Source organism: Engraulis encrasicolus, chromosome 13, assembly GCF_034702125.1.
Source record: "Engraulis encrasicolus isolate BLACKSEA-1 chromosome 13, IST_EnEncr_1.0, whole genome shotgun sequence".
Classification (NCBI taxonomy): Eukaryota; Metazoa; Chordata; class Actinopteri; order Clupeiformes; family Engraulidae; genus Engraulis; species Engraulis encrasicolus.
Window position 1 is genome coordinate 49630697 of NC_085869.1, and position 12500 is coordinate 49643196.

The 12500-nt window shown below is 43.6% G+C and overlaps 1 protein-coding gene across 1 annotated transcript in view; it reads right to left on the reverse strand.

The window, feature by feature from the left end:
• Nucleotides 1–6862: 6862 nt before the first annotated feature.
• The window catches only part of pdia5 (protein disulfide isomerase family A, member 5), an 85047-nt gene continuing 79409 nt past the window's right edge, over nt 6863–12500 (reverse strand). Inside the window, exons 16-17 of the mRNA XM_063214196.1 lie at nt 8639–8773; nt 6863–6968 (exon numbers count right to left, since the gene is read on the reverse strand). Of these exons, the coding sequence (XP_063070266.1) occupies nt 6888–6968; nt 8639–8773 (216 nt within the window). The 3' untranslated portion in view covers nt 6863–6887. The remainder of the gene's footprint in view (nt 6969–8638; nt 8774–12500) is intronic.

The following is a 12500-nucleotide window of genomic DNA, read 5'->3' on the forward strand; positions in this document are numbered from 1 at the left end:
CTTTAACGATTTTGAAAAAAAATAAATATATATATATATATTTTAAAAATCCAAAAACAAATGCAGTAAAGCACTGAATACGAACCACAAAGAAGGCAAGTTAATCTGAATACAAGTTCCTGTTTGCTTATTTATTTTATGCCACTTATATCCTACTGCACAGCAATAAAAGCAGGGTGCACAGAAATATGTTATACGGGGAGGAAACAGGTAAAGGATTGTGCTTTGTGACTAACACCTCGAGAAAAGTATAATTACTTACACGGATGAAATCTTCAGACCCAAAGTACCAATTTTTACTCACAATACCCGTGTAATAAATCCATTTGACATCGTCTTGAAATTATAGTTGAGCTTTAATATTTGTCTGAACAGTTTGAAAACATGAACTGAATAAAATAGCTACTAATGGAGTAAAAATGACCTAATATCTGCCGGGGATGCATAGTTTTCCAAGTAAGGAACCTGTTTGAATGAATAGCTTCCTGACCACTGCTTCTCCTGGAGATGCGCAGTTAGTAACTCCTTAAAGTTCATAGTCCTTGTGTAAATTATGCTCTCTGCATTTTTATCTAATCATTTTCACTTCCGTACATAATATTCATCAGTTGAAACATTTTGAAATGTTTTGTTTAGCTTACATATAAGGAATGTTCATTAAAATGTGAATTAAAAAAAAAAATCACTGTAAGTGTTTAAAAATCGGTATGGTGCTCTTAAAATAATTGTTCAAGAAGACGCTTTTGCACACCTCTGTAGGTGGGCAGGTGCGTAGGATATTATCCCAGTGGGGTTGTCATTCAAGTGTAAAGAAATCCTGCACACTGTCCATTCCACCAACAAACTTAAATACAACATGAAGAAGGTTGGATGACCAAAACAATGCATTAAAGTTTGTTGGTGGAATGGACAGTGTGCCGGATTTCTTTGCTCTTAAAATAATGAATTCATACACAAAGCCTTAGCAGGTGAGCACCTCTGGGGCTAAGTCCCCTCTGTCTCTCAAACCTAGTGACGGGCCTGGGTGTCAACATGGCTTTGTCTTCTTGTGAAAAAGCAGAAATAAGTGTTTGTCTTTAGACAACATCTGTGTCTTTAGAAATACATCTTGCACACCACTTATAAGGTGAAGTGTACTATTTCTGGCACATAAAAAAGTCTGAGAACAACAGTATTGGATAAAGTAGGTTGGCGCACAGCAATGTGTGTGTGTGTGTGTGTGTGTGTGTGTGTGTGTGTGTGTGTGTGTGTGTGTGTGTGTGTGTGTGTGTGTGTGTGTGTGTGTGTGTGTGTGTGTGTGTGTGTGTGTGTGTGTGTGTGCGTGTGCGCGCGCGTTAAAATTTGGTACAATATCAACAGTCCTTTGAAGTTGTCCACTGAAAAGTATCTTCATCCACAATTTGGTTGAAACCTTTACGCAAAAAAGACAGTGTTGTGAGGGAAGTAACACATTGCCTACATTTCCGCATGAAGAATACAAAAAAACGTATAGGACAAAGGTGGACATTATGCATTACATTAATGGTAGTTATGCTTCACTGAAAACAACTCTGGAGCACTTTCCTCCTCCCCATCTGATTTGTATGCGTGCCCTCCTTGCCGCCCTCCTTGCCACCCTCCTCGTCTTCTCTCTCGCTCTCTCTCTCTTCTCACCCTTCTCCTTTTCTCTCTCTCTCTGCCTAAGCAGCGTGTAGGCAGCCAACCAGCCACGGGAGAAATTGTCCTGCACCTGCAATATCTTCCTTTGGGTGTAATTTTGATGGAGTGGGCACCCAAGCACACTCTCCAAGGCATTAATCAACACATGCACCCGCAGCTGTCTGGTCTACAGACATTTCCACCGGCGAGTAAAGAAATATATAAGGTAAATAAAAATTCATCTCATGTGGTGCGGTGGTGTGTTGTTGAGAATAATTCACGCCACACCACATAACCCTCTACTACTCGCCGAGAGAGAGAGAGAGAGAGAGAGAGAGAGAGAGAGAGAGAGAGAGAGAGAGAGAGAGAGAGAGAGAGAGAGAGAGAGAGAGAGAGAGAGAGAGAGCTAGCCAAGCCCTTAGGTTTTGGACTAAAGTGGGGAAGTTGCTCCCCAAATGATCCTTGTGGAGTTCCATCGGGATTTCAGGGAAATGTTCACGTTAGTACTGGTGAAGTGTGACAGATTCAGTAGAGGAAAGCTGTTTTTAAATAAATAAGTAAAATATCAAGCCTCCATCAAGACACCTCACTGGATAATTGAACCGTTATTGGATAATTTGAGATGTTAAAAGTATTGCTGTCCACAACTATGCAATGCCATACCCCTCTATGTGGGCCCGGGACAACTTTGTCCCTTCCCCCCCCTGTCAGCTTCCCTATATACAGTTAGGCTATATGATCACCATGACAAAAGGACATGACATGTCGTGGGAGAACTTCAATGACCCATCAGTCTTCTGATCTTTGTTTTAAAGCTAACTTGCTGATATGGCTTATCTTCCCTCCACTGGAAAGCAGGAACCCTGCTGCTCACTAACAGGCTGGCAGACATCTGTTCAGACACATTAAAACAAATTTGCATGAAATATTGTTCAGTCCCAGTGAGGGGGCGGGTGAGGGTGCTTGCACAGTACATGTTCCTCTGACTTGTTAGATAAGAGGCTGCTGCTTCTCAGTGTTATATTTCATTTTGACACCATATCTTAGCTGAAATGCATTACTGTATATGGACTTGAACACAGTCTTTGCATCCAGTTAACCATAAAAGCCCAAGGCTGATGTTGTTCAGTATACCCATGCTCAATTTCCAAACTTAATTTGAATATACACTGCTCCAAAAAAATAAAGGGAACATCTACCCAAAGCAATGCAACTCCTCATCAATCACGCTTCTGTGATATCAGCCTGTCCAGTTAGAAAGCAATACTCAATTTGAATGCATTTATCTACTGTTTTGCAAATTTACAGATATTAAAGTGTATATCACAGTGTTATTTCTGGAAATAAGCTCATTTTACACGTCCCCTCAAGTTAAAGGATCAATATTAACTATTCTCCGGTACTTCTAGCATTATCAAAGTCTGACAGTGCATGCTTGAAATTAACATTGAATCTTTTGGCCCAACTAGCTAACTGGACCCATAAGATTCAGTGACAACTGCAAGCTTTTAACTAGAAGTAGCATTATCTGACTAAGAGAATGGCTGAAAGAACAGAAGTTTATTTCCAGAAATGGTACAGTATTGCTTTAACAAGCAATGAGTAGAAATTAGTGGTAATAACCAAAATAGGTATTTGTCAGGTGGTGTCACAGACCATTCTCTTTTTTCATCCGTTTGATTTTTTCGACAGTTTCACACCCCTGTATTACCATGAGACACACCAGTGTTGTGTTTATCACCCACTGAGGTTGCCCAGCTAGTGGTAGGTTTACTCATTCAAGATTAGAAACACATGACACATCAATGTGTGCTGTGGCGGCAGTAGGGCACTCGTCAACCACGCGGCGGATCCGGGTTCGATTTCCGGCCTCAGTTCCTTTGCCGGCCCTTCACCCGTCTCTCTCTCCCCACTCGCTTCCTGTCACCACCTTCACTGTCCTGTCATGAAATAAAGTAAAAAAGACCAACAACAAAACAACAAAACAACAAAAAAACAATGTGTGCTGTGGCAAGAGGGTTTGCTGTGTCCAGAGCACAGAGGAGATGCCAGAAGACATGCCAGTCCACCAGGGGACGTGGTAGACGGCCTGTAGGGTTACAATCCAGCAACAGGGTCGTTACCTCCTGCCCTGCGCCAGTTGGTACTGAAAAATACAAAACACTTCCAGAGCCCTGCTATGTGAGCTTTGTAGGTCACTGATGTGCATGTTTCTGCTCAAATAGTCAGACACAGACTTTGTTCATTTCTTTGGAGCAGTGTAGGCCGATTTCACAAATGGTCTCTCAGTTGACCACATTTCAATTTATATTCATACATCTCTTTGGATGTTTTCTTTGAACTTGTGTAGGTGTGTATATGAAAATAAACAAACAATTGCCAGATTGGTTTTGGAAATGTATCTATATTTATTTGACTCAATATGTTCATTTCTAGGGCAGGGGCAGGTTTTTGCACACATGGCTGGAAACAGAAATAATCAACAGTGGTGAGAGGATGGACGTCTTGGCATTGGTGTGCCATCTTCCTTGATGTGGAAGGAGGCCTTTGGGATGGATATAGATAGAGAAGACATATGGGGCTTCGAGTCCTCAGATGAAGCTATGGGGTGCATGTCAAAGTACTTCCTCCCCTCCTTCCCTGTGGCATACAACTTTGTGACATGAAGCCTGACATCATTGAAGTTCAATAACTTCAATAACACAAAGGGTCATTATTTCAATAGCAATGGGGGGGGGGTTAACAGCAGGGAAACTTGAACATTTTCCCCCCAAAATTGAGGCAAGAGGACAGGAGAACCAGAGAAGGAAGGGATAAAAGTAGTTTGACTTGCACACATGGTCCTGCATTGGCAAACCTCTGCACAGGCTGCCCTTGAGGAGCAGAAGTCCCTGGTGGACCTTCTAACACACCAACAAAACTGGTACATCTAGAAGTGATGGGCAACCTGGACTCAGAAGCTACAGTATACCGGTCCTATTTGGACAGATACACCCAGGTCTTTCAGAATATGTGGCACTGGATTATAGCTTCAGAATCCAAATGAGCCCATTTCTGATATCTTGTACAGCCTTAGAGAGTAGGCCTACAACAGCATGGCCATCATACGTGGAACGGAATTTCTATTTGCTCTTGAAGCATAGCTGTCTGTGATAATAAAACATGTAGGACATAAGCCACACGTAAACCATCTTGAATAAGCGCACCATCGCACCTCATCCACCGACACTGTATGAGGATAGAACATTGCCCTGTATTCAGAGACGGCTTTTGCTTTTCCTTTCTTTGTGATCACAGACCCTTAAACAACGATATAGACATCTGGTTTTCTGCTTTCCTTGGCTCTTAGTGTTTTATTTAATACTTTTTGCACGCCCCAGACTCGAGAATGTAAACCACAGCCCTCTATCTAGACTTTTTTTTCTTGTTCTCTCCCAAAGACAAATGTAAACAGCTATTTAATTTCGGTGACTACAGCTCTGCAACCCTCTGCTGAAATGCAAATCACACCTCGTGCAGGCCTGCTCCCTTCTTTAATTGTGTTTGGTGATCCCTGAGAATCGTATTTATAATGAAACCAAACTCCTGAATAATACAAAACAAAAGTTCAGCCACAGATATGGTCTTTAAATATGTATGTATTAGCGTCTTCTTACAACACCAGGAACACTTTCCAGCACGCTGCACTGCTTCTTTTTTTGTTCACTTATTTTTTTTTTTTGGAGTCTGGACCTTGATTTGGCCAGCAGACATTTCACCGCAGCTTCAAAGCTAAAACATCTTCCCCCAAACACCCACGCTGACTTGCTGGGATGCACAGACACCTAAAGGAGCCCAACACCTTTCACAAAAGGCAACAAAGACGAGAAGAGAGGAGACACAGCAGAACAGCACATTTCAGGTGAGGGGGTGAGGTTTGAGGAATGGGGGCAACTGGTTCTCCCAGGATGGCGTCACACTTGATGACAGTCCAGGAAAAGAAAAACAGAGACGAGAAGATTTTCCTTGATTGTCTGTCTGCCTTACGGTGGTCCCAAAAAAACTGAGCTCCAGTGGATCTCTAAAAAGGAGGCCCATTGCAGTTGAAAGACATCAGGGGAACATGGGTTTACAAGCTCTCGCATTCAACATAGGATGGATAGGAGCACCCAATCACGGTTGGAAGCGAAAAGCACTAACAAAGATACGCCCTGCCTTTGGATATGTGGACATACATATACATTGACACGGCTGCTGTGGCATTACAAATAGAGATAAGACGTTGATCAAAAGCAGTTTTGATAAGGGCTTGATAACATAAAGAGTACTGTCATCTCATCTGGATAGGGACCACGTCACATTACAAAGGACCCCTTTTCACCCTGAACAGGAAATTAACTACATGAATTTGGCATCACAATTTAACCACCCTCTTTTTTTGGCATTTCAGTTACATGATATCAGTTTGTTTTTCCATGGCTCATAAAATACAATGAGAAACGTGTCTAATAAAATGGATGTGAAATGATTTAAGTCTGATTTCGTTCCATGGTCACCGCACATTTTTCTGTTTAGCTTAAACATTCATTAAGGCCACAGATTTCAGCTACAGGATATTTAAGTCTTATATACTTTTTGTCCGTTTTTCTTTTTTAATCAACACCTAGTATATTTCAGTATAAAAATATTTGACTGCGGACTTGGATAAGTTCTATTGTTCTTCAGTGATAGGAGGTGGTTGGGCATGGAGATGCAATGAGAAGCCCAGATGACTGAGTTCATCATGGGCTCAACATGAAGAAGCAACATGGCTGCCGCCCCTGATAACGATTGGCCGCCCTCAGCGTAAAAACCTTCGGGCCTAACAGATGGCTATTGCATAGATAAAGGATGTAGGTTTTTTGATATTTGCAGTCACAGTATTCAGGAATACTTTGTTCTCTTCCATGATCACATTGAAATGCTCGGAACACCAAAAAGAAAAAAAAAGACAATAAACAAAATAGAAAATAATCACAACAAAATATGGAACAGCACAGAAGTCCGAAGTGGTGTGATGATCGGATCGACACTTGATATTACAAAGGTTAAGGGCACCATTGTATACAAAAATAGCCTTTTTTTAAGCTGAGATTTTTTTTTTCAAGTCTGTGGTGTCAGTGCCAGGAGGGGTCCCTGCCTAGGTCACAGTGCAATGGCAGGCTCATCCTCCCCGCCCACCCTCTCTCCCTGTATCCCACCCTCTGATTGGTCCAAGGCCCCAATCACTCTTAAAGCTCCTCCTTCCGCTTGCCAACCTTCTCTTGGTCCCGCCCCCTTAGGCTACGCATGAAGCCGATGAAGCCCGCCTCCTAGAGAGAGAGACAAACACATTAGGCCAGCTGAGGACAGTGTTATCAACCGTCACCACCAGATAGTACACAGTCTTTTTTTTCTGCTGTGGACGCACATGTGTAAACAGCTTCAGTCACATTTTCTGAGATCATGGGTCTCTACATTGTGTTCTCCACGCTTTTCACAGCCAAACCCACTCAGTTCTTCAGCCTACCCATTAGTCCTCTACTGTACTGTGCAGTACTCTACTGTATGTTAAGAGCTATAGCTACTTGTATGAAGCTAATGGCAACCATATCAGCCTCACTAAAAAAAGATTCATGGACCGGAAAAAAAAACACCTGCCGTTTCATCCATGCTTTTCTGGCACGCTCCACATGCTAATGAAAATGTGCATCTGTTAGCTGGAGTCTTTCTGGATCGGCAGGCACATCTTCTAAGCGAATGACTGCAATAAATGGATTTTGTGTCTTCCTTGGCCCCGACCCTCAGCATGAGCCAGGCCAAGGAAGTGTGCTGATGCCCAGCATGGTTTCCCCAGACTACACATTTGTGACTAGCTAAAAAAAACAGGCTGTAAGTGGACCTGGGGGCCATATTGACTTAATCAGAGGTTCTGACAGTGCAGATTGTAATCAATGACATGTAATGAATCTGTCAATGATACCTCACACATGGTAGTCTGGTGATTTGGTATCTGGTGAATGTTTTGAATCTTTTGAATGTGTTCATTTCTTGAAGTACAGTAAAAAACAGAGAATTCGACTCTGAAAATTCCTCTTGCCCACAGAAAAGGCAAAGCAAGCTATTCTAAAGACAATGCAAAAAAAGAGAAAAAAGACAAAAGTGGAAAAAAGACAAAAATAAAAAAAAACCTTTGCGATTCAGCCGGGCCCAATTGTGGTTGGTCACAGATTCCCAGCAACAAGTGTTAGTGGAATAGGTTGACAGTTTGTTACGTCCATTTTTGGCAACTATCCAGGTCTAATAAGCTCAAGTGAAATATACACATTGAGGAAATGCCATGTCTTAGGAGATAACACTCCATTTAAAACGTTAAGTGGCCTTGGTAAAATGTATTTTCAGTGTTTCCACCATGAGTGGTTCGTTATCAGAAAGAGGAACGCCGCATTAAAGCTTTGTCTTCATCAGTTCATACGAGTTTCACCCCCCGGGTACTTAGTGGGCTTGCTAAGTGCAATTGTCTTTTAACACCTTAGCAATAACCTCCATTGATCCGGCCACCTGGGAAAGCGGCTCGCCAAAATACTTTGCTCTGGCCCAATTATGCGTTTGGCACCAGGCCTCGCAGCGACTTTCTGTTTTTGCAACCTGAATTATTGTTCACCTTCCTGCCGTGTGTCTTTTAGACAAGTCTAGCAGATAGCATCTGAGCAATAACAGAAGTGTGAGGAGGAAAGACTTGTGGGATGCCAAACAAAAGATAACAAAGATTGTTTTGATTTCAGGAGCACATATTGTTATGGTCATAAAACACCTCCTGTCTGCTGTTGACAGCTTCATTGAATTTCTGAAGGACGGAGAAAGGTGTATGAAAAGAAATAGTCATGTTTAAATGACTGCTGTGCTTTCCAAGATAACAAAAAGACATAACATATCACGCAACCAGTGTGTCTTTCCATAACAAAATGTGTCATTTTTGGGGATTATACTGCCTGATACTCACCCCTCTATCTCCGTTGTATTTCTCGTGGAACTTTCCGTAGTTGTAATAGTTGAACGTCGGGTAGCCCTCCACACCTTCTTGCTTGCACAGCTCGTGGTTTTGGCCCTTAGTACAGTCCACCGCCGCATAGGCAATCTGAGGTAAAAGAAAAAGAAAAAGAAAAGATGATTGACATTAAAAGTCATGGCCATTAGTTTTCCAATTCATTCACCAAAGCCCTGCCTGTACTGTAAGTGTACAGCATTTGGCTGGCTTCCACATGTCTAATAGATGGAAAGGCATAGAAAGGCAGTCCAGCCGTCGCAGCAGCGGGGGGTAGACAAGTGATGAGGAGGAGTGCTTGATGAAGTTCAGCCTCCCCCCCCAAAAAAAGACAAAAAAGGGCCCACCCGCTGCTTCAAGCCCTCAGGGGTGCCAAAATGGCTTCTCAGCGGAGATATGAAATCTAAAAAAAAACCCCACATTTGATATTTCCATTCACTGTGTTCACATTTCACAAATTGCTCCTGTGATCCCATCAAAAGCACAAGTCCACAGGGCTATGACACTTGCATAATTCGACCTGGATGAATGACAATTCTCCAAGACAGCGTTGTGACAGTTTTGACACTGGTGTGATGTTGATAAGGTCTTTCAAGGGTTTCTGGGGCTGATTAAAAATTTAAAAGGCCATTTTAAACAATTAAACCTTGATACAAATGAAGAACAAAAGGCTACGGGAAGAAAAGACAAAAAAAGTAAATCACTTTCTAAATAAGAAAAAAAAAGTTTTAGCAGGTCCTTATCCGGTGAAGTAATGCGCTGCCTTGCTTACAGCTCCATTCGTTTACTTGGCTGAGAACACCACCCCATGCCGATAAGACAATCACGCTCAATGGATGATTTAGCTTTGCCAACCACGGCAACCGCGATACCCAATCAGGGGAGTCGGTGTGCAACGACAACAAGAATATCGATCAAGTCGTCCGCCACGCACATGCACACGCACACACACATACAGTGTCCCGGTCCAGGATTCCTCTCATCCGAGAAGGTCAACTGAGTCAATTACAAAAACAAGAGACCTTAATAATGTGGTCACCCAAACGAAGGGACTCAGGAAGTGGCTCGTTTGTATTACCCTCTGCACCACCCATCCATTCCAGGACAAATGAGCTGAAGCACAAATAGCTTCACGCGATGAAGACAGAGTTTATCTTAGCGCCATAAAGCGGAAACCGCAGCCAAGTGCAAGCAAGCACTTTTGGTACCCGTGTGAATGTACCCCCACACCCCCTCAGCTCTCCACTCTTTCGCTCAACTGGCCTGGAGACAGAATTAACATACACACTTCGCGTGCACGCACGCACGCACGCACGCACGCACGCACGCACACGCACACGCACACGCACACACACACTCTCGAGCCAACTTCCAAAGCACACTGCGAGCCTGTCATGAGCTTGGCTCGGTCGCGGTTCATTCCATACATTTCCTGTCACCATATTTAGCACTGCATTATTTTTTGCTTATGTGTGCGGGGTTTAAAAAAGACAAATACATCTCTGTTGTGCCACATCATTAAGACTGTGTGGACTAAGAAGAAAAAAGGGATAAAATGGGAGGAAAAACAGCCACTTGAGACTGGAGAGGGCGAGAAAAGGGCTTACGCAAGAACCACCAAATAGTAAGCTGCTTACTAGCAAAACTTCCATAAAATGAGATGAGCTGCAAAAATCTATTTGACAAACAGCACCTTCTGCCCTTTTGTGTAGGTCCTCCAGTCCAGCCTGCGGCAGGGTCACCCTTCAAGATGATCTCCGATGGGTCTTGTCAATGGTATGGTGGTAAGCATCCATCAAGTCATGGATTCTTTGATTGGCTACCGTAAAGAGAAACCATTATAGTCCTCATTCATGCCTTTCGGGGAGGAGAAGATTCCAGGAAGTGAAATCAATTGCCGTGATGCTTGGTCTAATGAGAGCGGCAACGGCGGTCATGTCAATGCGAAAGATTTTTTTCCACCATTTGGTCTCAGGCTTGTAACATGCTACGCTGCAAACATTAAAAGGACTTGAAAGAGCCTCAGGCTTTTTGCTCTCGCAAACAACAAATTTCCCTCCGGCTAAAGAACAAGCCAAGTAAATAATAATTGTGTCCCTTGAGGATGTGTTTGTGTAGTACAAACAACCATGATCCCCTTTAGCGCCAGACAAATGGCTTTAAAATGCGACTAAAAGATTACAACGCAGGGGGAAGAGATGCGACAAAACGAGAAAGCCTGATTGTGGAGCACCTTATAGAATGCGTAGCCCAAATCAATGCAACCTCCCTCCTTTGGAGGTGGACATTACGGTGAAGAAGATCTGCCAGAGGAGCTCAGCTGCATCATCTTGTCCAGGTGGCATTGGGGTTGTTACACCCCAATCACTAGATAAGCCCACCCCCTCCTCAACACATGACGATATCCTGGAGAGATCATCAGCGCACGATCAATCTGACCAGAGCAGCATTGACACGGGGGGAGAAAATGAACTGAGTTGAGAGTCCACATCTCTTCTCTTCTTCTTGTCGTTTCTTCATCCCTCTCTCCTCCTCCACCACTATTGATTGGACTTGAAATGGTGGTGGAAGTCCTCCTAACGTGGAAAATTGATCAAGTCCGGTACCTCTCACACACTCTACCAGGATGCTGTCCACGGAGTTAACCGAGTGGAGTCTAGAGAGCGATGCTTGTAAAGGTCGCATGATGTTGTAGAGGCACATCGCCATAATAGGTTACAAGAGGACAAATAGAAAAGGTTACAAAGTATCAAAAGTACTAATTTGCACCCTTCAATGAGAAAAGGCATCTCGGTTGGCACAGGCCCCAGGTAATTAAACCAGTGAAATATGCGACCAATTACACCCGGGGCTCTCATTAAAAACAGAGTTGTCTGAGGAAATTAAGCAATTCCAGACGGCCCTTCCCTTTGTACTTGTGGATATTCGGCCTCCATCAGTGGAAGGGAAAATAGCTCATTGACTTCGTGCTTTGGACTCCTCCGAGCAACCGACTTTTCTTCCGTGTCGACATGGAGACACGGAGTGCTAATTGGCCGTCTTCAAAGCTCGGTATTTGCTTGTTGTGCTGTGTATGCCTTTTGTAAACAGAAAAGACTTGCGTGGAAACGACCCCCGTTCATCTCTACAAACTAGAGAAAGGGCAGAGAGAAGGAAAGAGATAAAGAGGGAGAGAAAAATGGGCTAAATAAGACAGAAACAGAGAGTTAGACCGCAAATGAGAGAGTGTGAGAGGGATGGAGGGAAGACCATGCACTGAGAAAACAAGAATGCGAGAGCGAGAGAGAAAGTGAAGGGAGAGAGAGAGAGAGAGCGAGATTGAGACAGAAAGAGAGAGAGAAAGAGAGGGGAAAAGAGAGAACAAGAAAGCGCATACTCAACCCATTGGGGGCGAGATACCCATCATTCTTTTGCAGAGCCAGGACCCGGCAGAGCCAGGAGCTGACACAGTTATGAAGGGTCATCGAGGAGACAGATGAAGATGAAGCGGCTCGACCACGTGGTGTGTATGTGTGTGTGTGTGTGTGTGTGTGTGTGTGTGTGTGTGTGTGTGTGTGAGTGTGTGTGAGTGTGTGTGTGTGTGTGTGTGTGTGTGTGTGTGTGTGTGTGTGTGTGTGTGTGTGTGTGTGTGTGTGTGTGTGTGTGTGTGGAGCCGGGCCCTACAGCGGACAGACAAAGCCAGACAGAGTACACACAGGCAACACACAAAGGAGCCCCATCATGACAGGGCCACCAGGGGCTTTAGAGTAGCTCTCTCTCTCCCTTTTAGAATGGGAACACTACACCGAACTTCACAACTCCTGTGAGAGCCGCGGAGAGA